This window comes from Aythya marila (assembly GCF_965140915.1).
Source record: "Aythya marila genome assembly, chromosome: 8".
NCBI classification, from domain to species: domain Eukaryota; kingdom Metazoa; phylum Chordata; class Aves; order Anseriformes; family Anatidae; genus Aythya; species Aythya marila.
In genome coordinates, this window is record NC_139049.1 from 4595882 (window position 1) to 4616279 (window position 20398).

The following is a 20398-nucleotide window of genomic DNA, read 5'->3' on the forward strand; positions in this document are numbered from 1 at the left end:
ATAAGGTTGTTAATGCTACCAAAATCATTTATAATATTTTAAATGTTTTGCAAGCTTGTGGAGCAAATAGATTATTGTGTAAAATAGATAAAACTAATTAGGCATGTCAGTTCACTCAAGCCCATTAAATAGAGCAATTTAACACATTTTGTTAAATAGCTCTCAGCTTACATTTAATGATGCTCCCCCTATCTTTTTTTAAAGTGTAAAAACTGCATCTAATTGCTGTCTGAGAGAAATCTGAAGGTTGATACATCTACTACAGTTCTGTAAGTATAACATTACTTACTGTTTTTGATTAACTGTATTTGTAAAGCCTGTGAAGCTTCAAAGATTTTAGAAATAATGAAATGGCTTCATAAGCTATAGAAATGTCTGCTTGTTAATTTTGTATGTGGAGGGGATGACATAGATTTGCGCAGAAGTTGTGTTCAAATTATTTTATTTCATAAGTGAAAGACACCAAAACAGGCACTTTCTTTCTGTTCTCTGCCAGCAGTCATATGCCTAAAGATGATGTCTAATATTACTCTCATTGTCACACTCCTATTAGCAAAACAGGAAAAATGCTAGTTTCTTAACCTTGCAGACACTGAACTCACTTGGGTGAGAAGAAAAAACATGTTATTATAGACAAGTATAGACACTTCCCCATGTGTTTTTGTTCTGCTTGATGTTGGCAAATAAGGGCATTTGTGCTGATGGATATATACCTCTCGTGATTTGTCATGATCTAAATGCAGCTCTAAATGTAACAAAATTTTCTTCTGACAATGCTTCTAGACCACCTTAAATTTACTTAATATTACAAGTAAACAAGTAGCTGAAGTGCTCTAGAACATGTCTCAGAACGGGAAACGTACAAGAGACAATGAGAAATGACTCACCCTCTTTCCAGGTGGACCAGGTGGGCCGGCTTCACCTGAAGGACCTGGTGGACCCTGCAGTGGAAAGTGGTAGGCTTAGTGGTAACGAAAGATAAAAGTTATAGTCCTTCTTAAATTCAACAAATGTCTGCAATGTGTTGATCCCCTTCAATAGACAGAAAGTCTGTTGAAGTCTATGTAGTACATAAATATACATACAGAAATGATACTTGCTTAATCAGCAAATACTTTCTTAGGGTAGTCTTTTGCAGATTTTAAAAGGTTTTGGTAGTGTACAAAATGCAACCACTCTTTTCTTTTCCTGCTTAAAACAAATCATTTCAGCCCAGAAAGTGGCTGCACAGAAGTAGCATATGATCTTAGACTACTGCCTACCTCTATTAAGAAGTGTTTCTTGTGTTTTCAGGTGCTCAAGTTGCTACTTTTGCTATAGTTTTCACTAACATCTATAAAATAAATGCCCCTACGTGGTCTTCTATGGAAAATCTTTTGTGCACTGATAAGCCATTTGCCTACTTCATTTAGGTTAACCTGTAATAATCTTTTAAATATTTTGGGGTTGCTGAACAGTTTTTTTTTCTTCATGAACACAACACTCTAAAAGTACTTATTCTTGAGTAAGACATACAGATGCTCATCCTGAAGTTTGCAGGTTAAACCCCAGTTTATAACTAAGTTGCAACCATATGTCCAATGTACTAACATTTTTCTTTCAAGTTGTACTGTATTGTACTGTATTTCCCTGATAACTAGAAATTCCAGAGCTGTTAAGAGACTTTCCAAAATGGAAGCCCTAGCTTTTTGCAACAGAAAATGAAATTCATAATGCTTTAACATAGGAATCTCCAGAAAGGTAAGAGCTTTTATGATTAATATGGGTATTACTCAGATAGATTTAACATGAAATACAGCAGAAATTCCTAGATTTTGCTTCATTTCAACAAGTGAGCTAATGAAGACTATTTTGCTGCTGCATTACTTTCTTATGCTCAGAGTTGCTCTATTTTTAGTGCTTCTCAGCAGCTCCAGCACAAATTCTTAACACATCGTTTGTTTCTACTTCTAAAAGAAATTGACCTCTTGCTTTTGATTGTGTGTATTATATAGATACTTCTATCTCTACAAGGAAATAATGAGATATTTTTTCAGTACAATACAAAAAAAGAATCCATTTAGAAAATATTTTTTAAGAGCATGAATTTACAGAAACCACTGATTCAGCAAAAAGTACTTTCTTAGCGTAGGAGAGAACATGCAGCCAAAACAAAATGAATGAAACAACTCACAGGTTGACCAGGATCACCATCTTCACCCTTCTCTCCACCAACACCATCTTGACCCTACAGAAATCATGTGAAAATAAACAAAAGACAAAATTTAGACAAAATAAGTAATTTACTTTCATATATCAAGATAAGAATACAGTTTTTCTACAAGGATTTCTTCTAAGGACAGTCATTTTCAAAACTTTTTAAAGATTTCCAAACCTTTTGTTAGATTTAAGAAATATATGAACAGCCAGAACAACAGCTCTGACAAGAAAGACCTCATTCTCAAACAGAGAAGAGGTGAGAGTAACTAGAATTCAGTGAAAACTAAGACCAGGACCTAAATCTGTTCTTAAAATATACTTACAGCTGGACCAGGTTCCCCAGGGGGACCAGGATCTCCAGGAAAACCAACCGGACCCTAAATAAGTCAGGAAAAAAAAAAACACACAGGAATATGTCATCCATTGAGAAGCAGACAGCAGTCAATAGAAATGTTTTGTGAAGAATATAATGAAGTTAATTCAAATGTAGAATTTAATTTGTAGCTCTGTATTTAGCAGAACTTCAGCAGTGCTTCACAATGCTTTCTGTTAAAATTATTAAGCTTACTTACTGGGTTACCCTTAGGGCCATCATCACCTGGAGGTCCTTTAGCACCTGGTGGTCCGGCTGCTCCGGGTGGACCAGCCTCACCTTTTTCTCCCCTTTCACCTTTTGGACCCTGTGGAAATCATGTGAACACAAAAAATATTGTCTAGGAATCAAATGCCTAAAAACACATTAGTGGCAAAACTGTTTTTCAGATCTGGACAATGTTATTCAATAAATGGTTTGCATGTGAATGGGAAATCAGGCCCTCAGACTCAGATTGGAAAACCTGTGTATCTCAGGTCCGACTGCCAGCATCTGCACCCAGATGCGAGTCTGAACCTATTCTGCATCAGTGAACCGTTTCCAGAGAGATAAATACGCATATAAAAGTTAATACTTTGGGAAGAACAAATAGGTACTCTTTTACGAAATCTTCACAGCTTTATTTTCTAATCATTAGTACAAGATGTGGCTATAATTATAAGGATACAAATTGCATTTCAAGTTCTTCACTGAAAATTTAAAGACAACATACACAATTAATCTGATTAAATGCGTTCTAAAGCAAGCACTACCAGATACCTTTGTTAACCATACAGGTTAGTAAGACAAAATCAAAGTACTCACGGATGTTCCAGATTCTCCAGGAGGTCCAGGGTTACCAGCTTCTCCAGGTTCACCCTGTACATGTGTAAGGATAAATTAATGAGTCATCAGGTAGAATATTTCTGTGAATTTATTCTTTTACTACATACCGTTGCATGCTTATTCATGTTAACAGCTTATAGGAACTGTCTTTTATTGAGACTACCTAAAGGCAGTTGTTACATGTGTTTTTGCAGAACTGGAATCTGAAATTTTTGAAAGAATCTGTCAAACTAAGCTTTTAGTGAGACAGGAAGACAAACTTTCCCTGTGGGCTTTGGAAGTTCTTCCCTTTTATTATCCCATACATCCATACATTACAAATTTCCTGTTTGTCTTCTTTTCTAGTCACAGAAAAGTCAAAGAAGTATATTGACTATGTATATATGTATATTTTCCCTTTAAGATATATTTTTGCCTGGAAGTAAGTCCCTACAAATAAGAAAATACTATTTGGAGATTAATTTCAATTGAGTAGAGACATTATTGCTGAAGCTACTGTTAAAATAAATAATTACATAAAGAAAATCTATTAGGATAAAGTAATAGCATAATCGTTAGTAAAACTTTTACCACAGGCCATAAAAGCATATGCTATGTAATTGCTAGTGATGGAAATTGTTTAGTAAACCAGATGGCTTTGAAAACACCATATGAGAACACCAATCCATACAAGTCAAAGATTATACACTATTAATTGAACATTAAAGTTAATTCCTTCTTCTTTTTTTTTTTTTTTTTTTTGAGCCAATACATAGTATTATACATGTAAAAGATTCTTTGTCATTGTTCATTTTCAAATTTAGTTATGACTGATTATTTTCTAGCTCAGTGGACTGATTAATAAACCTTTATATAAACTACTCTGTTAGTAGAATATTTAGCTAGTAGTGTCACAGATACACAAATCTGTGAAAGGATAACAGAACTTGCTTTCCAATTGTCATGGAGTGCTGTGGTAACAATATATTTTTATTCCAGAGGATTTTTTTCAATTTGTGGCTGTTAATAGGGGATTTTCCCCCCCATTTTCCCATTAAACTTGTGTGTCATTCATATCCTGTATGACCTGCATGCCCCTGTGACAGTTCAATTAATGCAATGTGCATCTATCTCATTTCCATGCAATGGAAAAGTATAAATCATAAAACATGAAATTTAAACAAACCTCATACTGTAGATACCTTTTTTTTTTTTTTTCTTATAGAAGCTAACGTCAGCGTGATGACCTCACTAGGACCAAAACTTGGCCAAATGTAAATATTAAATTATATAAATGGAATAGGATATGACTACCCAGGTGAATTCCAGAATCAGGTAATTAACAGATTATCAGAATTTTAGGGGCAATATTAACATACCTTTTAGAAAGGACACTTCTAAAGGGTAAAGTTGCCTTTAGAAACTGTGGTATGTTTAATTAGACACACTTAATTTTACAGTGATCTTAATGAATAATCCCTCTTAGTACTTAAAATTGTTTATGTGATAAAGCATATTTTAAAATATGTCTGGTGGATGGATACTTCAGGTCAATAAGTATTGAGTATCCTTTGTAAGAAAATTCATAATCTTCATTTCCTTATTATTTTCTGAACAGTAGTTTTGCTTTCAACTGATGTAAACATCCAAGGCCCAGCTTTGCAAAGTTTTGAGCAATTTTGAGCAAATATTTAGAATATCTTTATGTTAGGCCTTTGATATCAAATTAGAGATCAGCGTGTGCTGGTACATTCTGTTTTTCCCCTTTTTCTTAATTATAAGCAGAACAAAGAGAATAATTGCTGGGCGGAAGCTGGTTTTAGGTGGTTCTGGTTGAGTGTAAGTCTCTAAACTTCTAGACTGCTCCATGGAGGATACAGGCATTAATAATGCAAGGCTACATGCACGTTTGTACTTCAGATTTCTTTGAACATTTAAACCTTCGTGTGTACAGCAGAGGAACAAACAAGATAGCTAAAAATACATGGCACTAAATGTGTCAAAAAGTGTTTATAATTTGACAGAAGGGGTCTTTGTATTAATGATAAAAGATCTTCTGCTACTCCTCAACAATGACAGGAAGGATGCCAAAATATTTTTCCAATCAACACTGCATTATATTATCTACAGTATGATATAACTCTTGAGGGGGAGCATAGGCCAAAGTATGCCGACATAATAAATAATAACAACAACAGTAATAATAATACATTGGGGGGAAAAAAGTATGTGGGAAGAGGAGGAAAAGGGAAAAGGCTTTAGTTTTGTTTAAAAGCGTGAACAGTCCTCCTATTGCAGTAACACAATGTGATAAAAACAAAACTCCTCCTGACAAAAACAACTCTCCATTATTTCTCAGCTTGCAGAACTCATTAAATGGAACTGAAATTAAGAGGAAAGGAGTCTTAACTAGGAAAACAAACAGTCATATGCTACAACTTGAGAAGGAGGAAGGAAGTAATTAGAAGAAATAAAACCTCCAAAATAATATACGTGGAAGCTTCTCTGTATGAATGCAGATAACACAGGAAATAAGCAAGAGGAAATAAAAGTGACAACTAGGGATACACAAATCTGAATGTCATGTTGAATTAAATTTAGTGTGATGATTGTTGGGATTCTAAATCTGTTTCCAGATTTTCAACTAGCTTAAATCATCTTCAAACCTTTAACTTTATTGGAACTATATCTATTTCTACGGGGAACAAACACATATTGATGTGACTTTTGCTTCATCTCACAGATATGTTTACCACAGATATATTAGACAGTATCTTATATTCTTAACCTTCCAGGTAGAAGGCTACACGATATTCTAAGCCACAGCAGTATAAAATAAAAATAATACTGTTGAAGCCAATTATGTTACTTTAAACTGTGTAACCAAGGAAATCACCATAGCCTTATACTTACTAATCATTCCAAAAACTACATCTTCTCCCCCAAATCTCTTGCCTAATACTTAAATAATTTTGTGATGTAAAATGTGAAAGAAAACAAACAACCAAATAAACAACAATGGTAAATCAGCCATTAGAAGTATAGGTTGATTACTATTAATAATTATTAACGAAAGATATTTGGGAACTGTAACATATCTGTATAGCACCAAAGAAGAATCAAAATATATATTCCTATTCCAACGTTTTCTCCTTCTAGGTATGACATAATCAACATTCTCACCTTTTCACCAACACCTCCAACAGAGCCAATTGAGCCTGGTGGGCCTTGGGGACCCTGCAATGATACAAGATGTTATTTCAAGTACAGTTACCCCAAATATATTGCTTATTACTGAATTTCAAAAGGAATTTAAAGAGAAAAATAGATTAATTCTTACATCAGCTCCATTTGGACCTTGGGGACCTCTTGGACCTGGAGGACCAGGTGGACCCTGTATCAAAGAGACAATTTGGTATATTTAAAAACATAGAATAAAAGTCCAGTGGGGCTTCTTTGGCCAACTATAAATCATATCTTCAATCTGTAAGAGACTTTCAATCTTCACAGTGCTACAACAACAGCAGGGCTAGATTGCAGCCCACTGCATGAGTTCACAAAAATATCCAAGATACATAGTACATGAGCTGAAAATGATCTAATGATTGCAAATCATGAGGACTTGTTTCCCTGTGCGTTACCTACATATCCCTTCCAATGCACAAAGACCTCAGAGTAGCTTATCTGTCTGGTAGCACACATATGGCCATACAGTACCATGGTGACTACCGATGGGCAGTAAAAAAGCAGGCAGCCTTGTGTTGGAGGCACACACAAAATGTAGATAGCTTGCAATTCTGTCAAGACCAGCACAGAAGGCATTGTGACAACAGCATAAACAGTTGAAGAATGTAGTCTCAAGATGACCCAGAGAAACATAACCAAATAATGTTTACCATCTTTTGGCATACAATTACAGTCCAATGGAAAATGTGCCATTGATCCCTGATGCTATGGTGCAATGCCCTGAAGTTCCTATTTCAGAAAAGCAGTTCCAAATTCTTCAGTGCAGTGGTGTCTTTTCTCTTTCTTTCCTGACCCTGCTTGCCACTATCCTGTCAGGCAAACTTGGGTGCTTTGCTACCTACTTTTCAGAGTATTTTCTGAAGTTATATAAATCTTTATCTTAGAGTTAAGATGGATGCAGGAAAGCAAAATAAATCCCAGAGACAGTTCAAAATGCACAAATGTTTCATGCTCAGGCTACAAATTCAGGAGTAAATTATCAAATTGTGAGCTACAGAGAAAATACAATAATATAAGGATGATACTCATTGCCCCCAGAGTGACCGATGGGGACAAAGTCTTACCATTGGGCCCACATCACCGTTTTCACCTTTTTCACCTGGTGGGCCAGGCAGACCCTAAAACACAGGGAAGAAATATGAAAACTATTAGTAGGGTATCTGGAATGATGAGATATAAATCAATATAAAACAATATATATACATGTGAAACTTGGGCGGGGAAGGGGGGAACAAAAGAAAACCAAACCAAAACAAACCTATTTGTAATAAATAAATAAAATGAATTTTTCATATTACAGCAAATGTATATGTAGTCCTGGGATGTTTAAACAAGGTGAATCAGAAAATTAAAAAAAAAAATAATGGACACACATAAATGCTAGGGTGGCTGACTTGAAAAACAGTGTCATCATTATCCAAAACCCAAGTGGGCGTTTGGATAATTTGATTTATGCTATGATACATATATATGTCAACAAAACATGATCAATGCAGCACAGTGAAGTGGCATGCAAAGATGTCTAAGCTACCTCAGTATTGGAAGCCGTAAAACTGCTTTAGCAAGGTGTCCACTGGAGGTAATGAATCCTGCTGAGAGGCATTGCATTGCGTTATGCAAACATTCTTACAAGCAAACTGTCCAAGTTTGTCTAGTAACAAACATCAAGAGAAGGAAACTGTAGATGATGCTAATACTGATACCTAGCATAATGTTCCCCCAGCTAGAAACACTATCACCACTAAGTTGGGCAATCCTAAATGTAGGGTACTTGGCTTCTGCATCAAGCCAAGGAGTCCAATAGCATTGTAGTGATTTACGTTATATTAAGGTCTGGTTTTAAGTTTCATCTCCAGTGTTCTGCTACTTCCAAAGTATGTATCAAAATATTACCAACCAGATTGGAAAGGGCAACTTGTCATCTTAGCTACAATGCTGTATAAAAATTAGGAAGTACAAACATAGCCAACACCATATCTATTTCTCAGCTGCCCTCCTACTTTGACACAATCTGAACAACAGAAAGACTTGTTAAAATTCAAAGGTATACCTTTTCTAAAAATGATGTATGTCTCTGTTGTCTATTACAGTGAAAACTTGGCTGACCTGTCAGTGCCTTGTAGTTGTTGTGAAAGCTTATTTACTATTAAACATTCAACATGAAAAAGCCAACGTTAACTCATCAGATACTGCTGGTTTTTTGTTTGTTTGTTGTTTGTTTATCTATCTATCTATATGTATGTATGTATATCCATTGCTTGTTTTAAAAGTTGCAATCTCAGGTCCTGATTCTTCTAATTGTTTCTGTAAATATTAAATTTAAAGCACATTTTGCACTGCTTGCAGAGGCCATATTTATGAAACCTCAAAGGCAATTAAACATTTAATTGATATTTATGTCTTTGAAAATATTATCAAAAGCCATTCAATGAACACCTAATTGTAACACTGAAAATTTCCTACTGATTTCACTGAATTGCTATTTCATTCATTATTGGACATGGTATTTTGGGAGTCTTTTCAGTTCCTTTTGGCAAGATGTTGTTGAGGTGCTTGATATTTTTATATTTCAATATTTAAGTAAAATTGCCGTAAACTGTGAGGTAACTTAGATATGTTAGTAGAGTTTTTCAGATTTTCTTGATTTTCTACTCCTTTTGTTAGAAATGCCCTTCTTTAAAAATACTATAAAATATATTTTGAACAGCAAAGAAATTCATAATTAAGGTAATAAATATTCAAAATAACACATTTTCACTTTTATGAACAAAAATACTTTTCCTTAATGACCAATTTAAGTATTATCACTAGAATTTAATGGAAATAAGTGTAATAGAATTACCATGGAATATTATATATAAGAAAGAAAAAATTACTCCTCAGTAGTTCATTAGTACCATGAGAACTGCATTACTTGATAAAAGAAATTCCTAATTTCTCAATGATACTTCATACAATTAACATTTTGGTCCACATACATAAAAGACAATCAGAATCAGAAAAATAATTCCTCTCTTTAGCTAATTTATTTTTATATTTATGTAGCTTCGTGCTGATTAAACATAAAATGGGAAGGTAAAATATACTAGTCTTTCCAAAAACATCACCTGAAACAGTATCCTAAATCTGAGAAAAATAAAAAGGACAATTTCACTCTGTTTAAAATGGTAAAAAACAACAATTCATAAGAAAATTTAGGATTTTTTTTTTCCTGATTGATTATTTCTGAAAATAAAGAAGTTTTCACTTTCAATGGCAACATGAATCTACACAAGACATACATGTCAGTGCAGTAATAAACTATTTACCTTCCATGGAGGTTTGCAATATTTTATAAACTTCACTAAGTTTTGTGAACCATGTTGTGTAATAGAATTTAATATAATAATAGGTACAGATTAAGGTTTGGTTTACTGAATGAGGTGAGTCAATTCACACATAGTAGATTGAGAGGAGACATATTCTTTAATATATTAATCACTATTGCTATCATTTTCCAATTTTCAAAGGAGAGTCCTGTATTATTTATACTACAACTTAAAGCATGAATTAGAAATAGTTTCAAAGTGCTTTCTTCTCCATTGTTTTTGAGAGAAAGAAACGTGAAACTATAGGTATACTGCTAATGATGGCAGCAGTGTATAAACTTCACTGAGTTCTGCTAATGTTTCAGAACACACATGATGGCTGTAATGATATATCATTGAGAAACACATTACATTGCCAAAACCTATTTTGAAAATGCGGCAAATGATTAGGACACATTAAATACTCGTCCAGGTTGAATATTTTCTTTAAAATGTGTATCTCCAGTAAAAAAAACCCTCCTCTTGATAAAACAGAAATTGTTTGACTCAATGAACAAATGAATTACTGAATGACATTCTAAAGTCTACAGCTGCCAGGAATTCAGTTTCAGAGCATCCTGCCAATCTTCTTCAGCATTAAATCTGTTATTTGTACATGAACTGTATGAATATGGGCTCTTTCAGCTCTTACTAACTGATACTAACTGATGCATTTAATAGAAGACAATACTCATTCAGTTTCTAACACAGAAATAAGGCTTCTTACAGGTGGAGGGTAAAACATTAAATAAATGTACCTGCAATCCAATGGGGCCTGGGGGGCCAGGGAAGCCTCGAGGTCCTTCGTCACCTTTTTGCCCAAACATCCCTTGCTGACCTCTTGGGCCCGGCTCCCCATCACCTCCCTGTTTGGAAAGAGCAAAAAGCAAAAATATCGCAGGTCAGATAAAAGAAGAAGCTCTTGTGCTACCACTGGCAAAACAACTAAAAGAGGGCTCAGAATCAGCCCTGGTATCTTTACAAATATCATACATATATTTACAAATATCAATATCAATTGAGTACACCAACTTGATTGAATTAAATCTGTTGTATAAACAGAATAGCAGCATATGTTTTGGTTTAATGTAGGTCAAACAATACTACAAGTCTCACAAGAATTTTCCCTGAATACCTCTTCACTTTCACATCTGCATAAACTTTCTTGGTATTGAACACCTACATATTAGTAAAATATGGATAGCACATAGCTCTACCAATTTTTATGGCCAGAGAATTCAAAACTTAAAAAAAAATAAATCATTTTGGTGCTAGGTGTATTTTAAAAAGAGATGCTCTCTTTTAAACGCATTTAGTATCAAACTGATTTTACTATGGACTGTTATAAAAAAATCAAACAAATTAGCTGAAAGGATGGGCCCCATTCATTACTTACACAATTTCATTTTTAATAATTCCTTCAAATTATGTCCTGCTGCAAATCAAGTAATAGATGCGCAAGCTTGTTTATAATAAACAACTGAATGTAAGGACACAGCAGTTAACAGTGATTTGAAGTCTCTTCCTGAGCAAGGAGCACAAATTACCATGTGCTTCTCAGAACTTCTAAGGAGAGTTATAGGAATATTGTGGTTTGCTCTGAACAAGCTACTTACAGCTATACCAGGAGCGCCTACAGGACCCTGAAGTCCTGGTGGTCCTGGAGGGCCCTGCAACAACAAAAGGAAAAGTTAGCAATTATGGCGTCTGGAATGAGATTAATAGCAAATCTATTTGCATGATCAAACACTATTAAATGGTTCTACATTTCTCCATAGAGATGGAGATTTCACATTTAATTATTTTTTTTTAATATTTTTTTTGAATAATAATTAAAAATTGTGAATAATTTTTCACATAATTGTGAAAAATTCACAATTTTTTTTTCCCTTCAGTACAAACAAGCATTGTTTATTTAGCTCTCAAAGGCTCAGATTTTTGTGTCTATAATAAACTTTAAACTGACATTTATTGTAAGCACTTACAATGTTTCAGAATATTTAAAATAGAATCTACGCAAAATTGAATGAAGATGAAAACTATTTTTTCAAAATTAGAAATATCAGACCTTTCAATGAGATTTCTGGAGAAAACACCAACATTCAAAGTATTACCTAACGATTCTCCTTTAAATAAAATACTTATTGTCTGGATTAGATTTATGAAATCATAATTTATTTATTTATTTATTTTGTGACAGCACAAAGTTTATTTTGACACCTATGAGGCATGAGAAAAATCTAACACGTGAATGCTAAGTTCTTCTTGAGCACTGGGATCCACATTCCCTTTTATATTAAATCCTTTTTTCATGAGAAGAAAAAATATCTCTGAGAAGAACGTAATCTTTTTCAGTCAGGGAGATTAGGAAAAGGGACTTCAAAGTCCATTTCTTTTTTGGGGTTCTATGCATATTTTAGAACATCTTATTTTCTAGGGAGTTGGAAATTTCAAGATATGTATTCCTTCTCTTTTATTCTGAGCTCCTTTTTTTCCTTTCATTTCATTTTTCCTTAACATATATATTACATACGTCATGGCAAAAGGAGAAACAAAGCTTTTTAGCCTGTATTGTTACATATCTAAATTAAAGAACTCCTAGGAATGCTCCTATAGACTGGGAGGGTTACCATGAGGAAGGGAATTAACATGCACAAATTTTAAAATATTGGAATGCCCTTATTCTACACGCTGCTTCTACCTCTTCCTTAATTTTATAGGGCCCAGAACAAGACATACAAAATGTTAACCTCATTTGATACTCATTTTGATGCAAAATATTGTTTTAAGGTACTTTAATACTGACTAATGAAAAGTTATTTGGACACATGCTCAGACTCTCTTTTCCACTGCTCTGGCGGGCAAAAGGAGAGAGACTGATCAGAACTGCAAGAGATTATGCAAGACTAATTTCAATATGAAGCAGGATTTGTTCAACAATTTGGTTACATGTATGTTTCTTGGAGAAATGGGTTTTATAATAGAACTGCTCTCTCATCCATATGTATATTACAGGGTCTTGCAAATAGTTTATTATTAACACTTGTGTTTTAATCACAATAGGATTGTGAATAGTATGTATTTTCAGCCTTGAAAACTGCAGAAGCAAGTCTTTCTCACATAAATAGTTGAAAAAGACAAGCCTATCTTTAAAAACAAACAAAAAAATCTTGTAATTTTCCAGCACATTTTGTCTCCACATTTTTTTCTACAAAATTATCATAAAACCATGAAATGCTTAAATGTGTATGCACAGTCCCACAAAACATCATCTAATTCTGTGGAAGCCATAAATTTTCTGCAAATTTTAGAAGCAATCTACTTTTATGATGCTCTATATGTAGTTAGTCATAATAAGCTCAGTGCTTTCAAGATAGTAAATATGCTTAGCTACGAATACCCCTGTGTTGACTTCTGAGTTTTGATAACCGTGAATGTTGGTGAAAAATAATATAAAACAGAATTTTGGGATAAGAAACAAAACAAAACAAAATCTAATTTGATTCTTTCTTGCTTCATATTTTAAAGTAGGAAAAAGCTTGGAAGAGGAAGTGCTGTAGAAATAATTTTGAAGTTCAAAAACAGCTCACATGAACTCAGAAGCCTAATTAGTCCCAGGTTTACTGATGGGCCTAGTGATAGTGTTAGAAAACTTGTATAAGCCATTTCTTGTGAGGTCTTAGCTGTTCTGAAATGTTGAAACCAGTTAAGTTCACTCTCCAACAATTAGGTATTTTTAAAATAATTTTAAGCTGTATTAATAGATTTCTCTACTAAGTCTTCATCATTATGGCTAAGAAGCTAAAGTTGGTTGTGTCACATAATCCAGAGAGTCAGCTTAAACACAGTAAGACAATGTATACTCTTGGCCTCTCCAAGTTCAAATGCAAAATGGATAAATTAAAATGATATAGGAAGGGTGCTTCGGAATGTAGTTTAACCCATTTACTTTTTAATGATTCTGTAGGCTCAAGGAACATGATAAATACTAAACATTTGCAGTTCTATTTAGTATTTCTAATACTCTATTAAAACTCAACATTATTTTGAAGAAGCATTTTAAAATGTGTCTTTGTTCCTATTTATTGACGTAGCAAAACTATATGAATACCTTTTATTTATGAAAAACAGAATGGACAAAGGATTTTGCTACTCACGTTTTCTCCCTTGTCACCTTTACTACCTTTTTGACCCGGTTCACCAATTTCACCCTGTAATTGAAAGTTAAAGGTTAGTTTTTGTTTAGAATGGCCTCCTTCACATTTAGCTGACACCAAAATCACAGTATCTTTAAATGTTCCATTTGATATGATTACTCTGTGTTGCATGCTTCAGTTTCAAGTGTCAAGGCCTAAAGGGGACAATTCTGCACCATTCAACAGTATATCATATTAATCCAGATATTAACTGTTATACTGCAAAGGCCCACAAGATGTAGCTTTGAAGTATAGTGATACTAAGTTCTAAATAACGGAAATTGTGTTCCTCACCTTTAATATGAACTTTTAACAACAGTACAGTGATTTACAGGCTTATCTAACTGCATGTGACTGAATAATTGTTTCTTACTGCCATGTACAATATTTCAAAACTCTAATATGATTCATATTGCTAGGAAACCATGTCAGGAAGAAAAATTTCTTTATACAAATAAAAAAAAATCACAGAAAATTCTGTGGAACAAATAACACTATAGCATTATAAAAACAAACCTCGAAGTCCTTACCTATACACTATGTTAACAGAACAGTGCTGGATCAAACAAACATGCAAGATAATCCTGAAAGGTGCTGTGTCCTGAATTCTGCCAGAAGTTAACAGAATATCTCTGCTGCAAGTACATTTTTCTAACAGTCTCAACCTATTACAAATGGTTCTAAATCACCATCCATTATTGAGAATATTTAATCTTATTCATTCCATAGACAAAATTTCTAAAATAGGCAAAAATGAATTTTGATATCATGTGACTTGAATTATTTTGCCACACTTTAATCCTTGTTCCTTTGCCAGGATAAATGTTATTTTTCTATCTCTTGAACACAAATCCCGGTCTGCTGTGGCATCTGTCACTCAGACATCTGACAACAGAAGGCTGTGGTTTGTTTGTTTGTTTTTTAATTTTCAGTGTATTGGGGGAGTCTTAGGGGCAGGAATGAGTCATTTAGTTGCTGTATTTATTGTGAAGAGACCTGAAACCAGAAAACTGTACTTACAAACATTCTCACAGGTATATTAATGGTAGTTATAATGATTCACCTTGTCACCATCTTCACCGGGAGAACCACTTGGACCAGCAGGACCAGGAAGCCCTACAGGACCTTGTACTCCATCACGTCCAGCTGGACCTTGAGGACCTTTTTCACCCTGGTTTTGAAGAAAAGGAACTGATCCACATTATCACAGGAGACGAACAAAGCTTGCACTGCAGTGAGTCACGTTAGCAATATGTAAATACAGTCCAACCCCACCCAAAAGATGTTCCAAGATAACACCATGTCCTCTATTCAAGTAGAAGCAGCCTTCAATGCTTATGCTCTCCTGTCTCTCACAGCTTCTAGAAAATGAGTTTACTAATATTCACAGTCATCAGAAAACACAACAAATGCAGAGGTCATCTCTGTAATACAAGTCTTTAAAATGAACATATAAGCTTAGAAATGCTGCTGTAACAACGAGATTACTAAATGGGTAAATTATTTCCAAATTAAAATTTAAAGACGTCGTAACTCTGACATGCGAGTGAATGCAGGTTCACAGCTGTGATACAGATACATATTTTCTTAAACCTGATTTCCTCAAAAATATGTTTTGTGAGGAATTTCAAGTAACAAAAGCCTCTGCTCTCAACAATTGCTGGCATTATGTCCTTTTATTTTATTTTTTTTTAAATTTTTTTTTTTTTTACTGCTGATTATTTTGCCTTTTCTTTGCTGTGTAAAATGCAGAGTCCAAAAACATGATTTCAGTTTAGGAAAGCATGTTTTGATGTTTCAATAACTGAACTTAGAAATACTAAGGAAAATGATATTACCTAAACATCCATAAAACTGACTTTGTAAATATTTCAAATTATCTGAATATTTCTCTAAGCTATATAAAACTCATTTGCATATAAGTATAGAACTGAACATGCACATCGTAAAGTTATTATCAGTTGTTTCACATTATCTGAAATGCTCTCAATGTATTCAATGAGAGAAAGGAGGAAGTTCAAAATATTTATAGGGATATTACAAAAGAAACACACAGAAATGAAAATGGCAGGATGAAATGACTGTAGTGTTTCAATAATGAGTACAACAAAACATTTTAAAAATAAACAGGTAGGAAACTGTAAATGATAGAGAATGTATCAGAAAATTATGCTAAACAATAATGGTAGCTGAGGACAAATATACTTGTGCTCTACTGCAGAGTGGCTGGATACAAAATCTAAATGTAAGACTGATTTGAGAACATTTTTTATTATAATCACTTGCTGCTGTGATATTAACAAGTTTAATCCTTCTTGAGTGTTAGAGAGCATCACAATATATGTTTTAGTATTTAATTAATTTGATACATTTAATAGGCAAATACCATAGTGGGAAAAAATAATGTAAAATTTAAAAAGTAAAATTGAAAAGTAAAATTTCTGGAATGAAAAGTCTGTGCTATGCCAGTTAAATATGACTCTGTGATTACTTACAGGAGCACCCTTCTCTCCTGCAGGGCCTGGAGGACCCTGAGGTCCAGGACGACCTGGTAGACCAATTGGACCAGCAGTGCCTGCTGCTCCACGTTCCCCTGGTGAACCCTGGAAAGGAATAATACAAAAAAATAAATAAATAAAAAAGTAAGAGAATTTTGATGTAGCCCTGATAGCTGTTGGTGGTATTCATAACTCAGGTCAACAATTCACATTTGCCAACAGTGAAGGATACCTGTGTTACTCAGTGAGATTTAACAGTTGGTAAAAGGCATGTGTACAGTTAAAGGCAAAAGCTGAAAGAACTAACCTGAAGTTTGCAGTTGATAGTTCTTCTTCAACACATTTTTTTTTTTTTTTTTTTTACCTCTTCCTGTATTTGTTCATCGTAATAGGAATGTGCTTCAGCCTGTTTTCAAGATCTTTTCTCTCTATGAGTTTCCAAAATACATTAACATACTATCTTGATGAAAGAATACCCACCATATGAAAACACAGAACTAACTAACCTACAACACAACTCTAAATTTTCATCAGGTATTGTACTGTACATAGCTGCATTGATCAATATGTTTCTGCCTTTCAATTCACTTGTGTAAATCTCGAGTATAATGACTAATTTGATGTGTCATACAAAGGAGGCTTGGATGCACTGGTATTTTCAGATAAGCATATATAAATTTTAAAACACAATACTGCAAATGAAAGGAGAAAATAGAAGTGAAAAAAGAAAAGAAAAAACACTGGAACTCTGTATTCCAAAATTGTGTATTCCACAAAAAACAGCACGTACAGAGAGGTAGGAACATGATGGTCTCCTGCATACGGACAGCGTATGGAGAACAACAGAGTTTCTTTGTGCTTTTTTAGAACTGGCTAAGAACTCTAACAGGAAATCCAGTTTTGCAAGTCTTGACACTCAAGATGTTGTACATCCTCCTGCTACTGCAATTTCAGTAGCTGTGGCAGCAGGAAAAGAAAGACAGCTGAGTATTCTGTTCCATTATATTTGAGCTATGGGCTAGTCTTGTGGCTACAAGTCTAAACTATGTCACTAGCAGTAACACAGTTAACCTTGAAATTTGTGGACCTACTGGAAACTGAGAAACAAAGAGAACGGTCCTATACACTTCTACATTTTGTTCTTCTCCATGGCATATTGCTCCTGGACTTATTCCATTATTATAACTTGTACTGGTTACATAGTAAGGTGCTTTTCCCTCTAGGTTACTGTGGCAGAATAGAGTGCTGAATGACTGCTCCAAAGAACAGAATGCTGAACAGTTATGCTGAATGCTTTTTTTTTCTTTTCTTTTTTTCCTTCCAAATTATCTGATTTATCAAATTAGATCTAATTTTGCATTAGTGTTCAAGCAGTATTTATACAAGACTTGGATGACTTTATCCTTCCATGTGTTTTTTTTGAAAGTCTGGGTGGATGCCTAAGTTTGAATCCTATTTCTGTTATTTCACTTCCTACGACTTCAGTGAATTAAACAAGAACAATTCACAACCCTGCAGCCATACTGCCATGGTCTCTGGTCCTGTCAGATCTCATAAGCTAAACAATTCTACGTCAGCTCATCAGTAAAATGCAAGAATAGAGGGGAAAAAATAGAAGGGAAAGTAACTCATGGACCTTTTTTACATTAGACAGCAGACACCACCAGTGGTCACAGTTTCTAGTAGCTCTTTCTACTAGGCCAACTTTTCACTTGCATTTTTGCATCACTTTTATTTGCCATACTTAAATTCCACTTGAGGCATGAACAGAAAGTTCGCATTCTGTTTTCAAGAATCCTCTTATTTCTTTGTGAGAATAGCTGCATAGCCTGTGATCAAAGTAAAACATATTAAATTATAGCCACAACTCAGAAAAGCATTTTAGGTTTAGGTCACTTCCACTATGAAATAATCGTATTATCAAACTCCCTATTAATCTGTGATCTTTCAGTGCTACTCACATCTTTGTATCTTCTTTTATCATTTTTTTTATCAATTTGTGGCTTTTTTTCTTTTTCTTTTTTTTTTTTTTTTAAATAAAAAAGAAAAAAGAATGGAAGTGAATGAAATGCTTATTCAAGTATTTCTCTTATACAGACGATAAGCTCATTAGTGACTGTGTATATCTCACCTTCTGTGGAGAGATGTAATTATAGACTTGCATACAGTATGTGGACATAATAGTACTATTTACTGATTGTTAACAAAATGCTCAACAAGTGAACATTCCCATGACTGAAAAATTTCATGAGATAGAGGAAGATAGCTCTATGCAGTTCAATGCTGATAACTGGGTAGCCTTTAGGTGGCAAATTCCGAGTCCAATTTGGGTATCCTATCCCTAAGTTGGCTAATGAAAAATGACTGCTTGACATTCCAAAGATCTTTCTCTCAAAAGAATTCATCATTCCATACAATAGTGTGAGAAGGGAATAAAAAAAACAGAGGACAAAGATAGCAGATAAGAGAGAACTGTTAAAAAAGAAACCAAAAACAAAACAAAAACAAAAACAAAAAAAAGAAAAAAATGGTCTGGAGTGCATTCACGCATCTCTCTCTTTTGTCTAAATCCCTCTAAACACAGTAATTGGCATGCATAGTATTTGGAGCAGCCATTTGTTTGGTATGCTTGCAGATGTACGTGCTAGCCAAATAAATCGTATAATTGACCACATATGTACTAGTTAGAAGCAATTGGTATTGGCAAGAAATTGGAGGAAAATCACTCAGTGGCATGAATTCTCTTCCTCTTATAAATGGCAAATGAAGACTCCGTTATAATTACACTTCTACGTGTACCCTCTGTTGGCTAAAAATAGATGGGAAAATATTTTAGGACTACTTAATGTTCACAGTCTGCTATGAAATGTTGGGAGAAAAAAAAAAAAAAGCTGTTGTGGTTTAATTATGGTGCTTGCAGATGTACAGAAAACTGGTATTAAGGGCATCTATACATCTTATTCACTGAAAAACAATTTGAAAATAAGAAGTTAGTAATTAAATGAAATAGAAAAAAAACACCACTGGACTTCTGGAGTATTTTCAGGTCAACTTGGTGCTGTTTCTGCCTCAAGAGGCCTGTTTTGCACAACAGTAAACTCAAAGTAAATTTGTCAGAAAAAAATATTTTTCCTTCAAGCTCTTTCCACTTCGCCCAATATTTCTGCTACAACTATATATAGTTGTTTTTTTCCCTCAAAAACAAAACAAAACAAACCAACCAAACAAACAAACAAAAAAAACCTTGCAAATAATTTTGAGCTTCCTATGTGATTCTTTTATGACTATAACTTAGCAGGAAGTGTGGCCCCAAAGGCATGAATTTGTAAAATGAATCAGTTGGTACTGTGCTCCTGATACCCATGCTCTGTGTATTTCTGGAGTAAACTTAGAATCATAGAATCATAGAATATCCTGAGTTGGAAGGGACCCTTAAGGATCATCAAGTCCAACTCTTGACACCGCACAGGTCTACCCAAAAGTTCAGACCATGTGCCTAAGTTCACAGTCCAATCTCTTCTTAAATTCAGACAGGCTCGGTGCAGTGACCACTTCCCTGGGGAGCCTGTTCCAGTGTGCAACCACCCTCTCTGTGAAGAACCCCCTCCTGACGTCCAGCCTAAATTTCCCTTGCCTCAGCTTAACCCCGTTCCCGCGGGTCCTGTCACTAGTGTTAATGGAGAAAAGGTCTCCTGCCTCTCGACACCCCCTTACGAGGAAGTTGTAGACTGTGAT

At 34.4% G+C, this 20398-nt stretch overlaps 1 protein-coding gene across 3 annotated transcripts in view; it reads right to left on the minus strand.

Moving 5' to 3' along the window:
- COL11A1 (collagen type XI alpha 1 chain) overlaps positions 1 to 20398 on the minus strand; it is a gene marked incomplete at both ends in the record, with an annotated part of 143050 nt that overhangs the window by 18340 nt on the left and 104312 nt on the right. For all 3 annotated transcript variants that reach the window (XM_082765815.1, XM_082765816.1, XM_082765814.1), the window contains 13 exons: positions 888 to 941; positions 2174 to 2227; positions 2523 to 2576; positions 2772 to 2879; positions 3377 to 3430; positions 6560 to 6613; positions 6717 to 6770; positions 7687 to 7740; positions 10728 to 10835; positions 11586 to 11639; positions 14127 to 14180; positions 15229 to 15336; positions 16661 to 16768. In XM_082765815.1, the coding sequence (XP_082621941.1) occupies positions 888 to 941; positions 2174 to 2227; positions 2523 to 2576; positions 2772 to 2879; positions 3377 to 3430; positions 6560 to 6613; positions 6717 to 6770; positions 7687 to 7740; positions 10728 to 10835; positions 11586 to 11639; positions 14127 to 14180; positions 15229 to 15336; positions 16661 to 16768 (918 nt within the window). The remainder of the gene's footprint in view (positions 1 to 887; positions 942 to 2173; positions 2228 to 2522; positions 2577 to 2771; positions 2880 to 3376; positions 3431 to 6559; positions 6614 to 6716; positions 6771 to 7686; positions 7741 to 10727; positions 10836 to 11585; positions 11640 to 14126; positions 14181 to 15228; positions 15337 to 16660; positions 16769 to 20398) is intronic.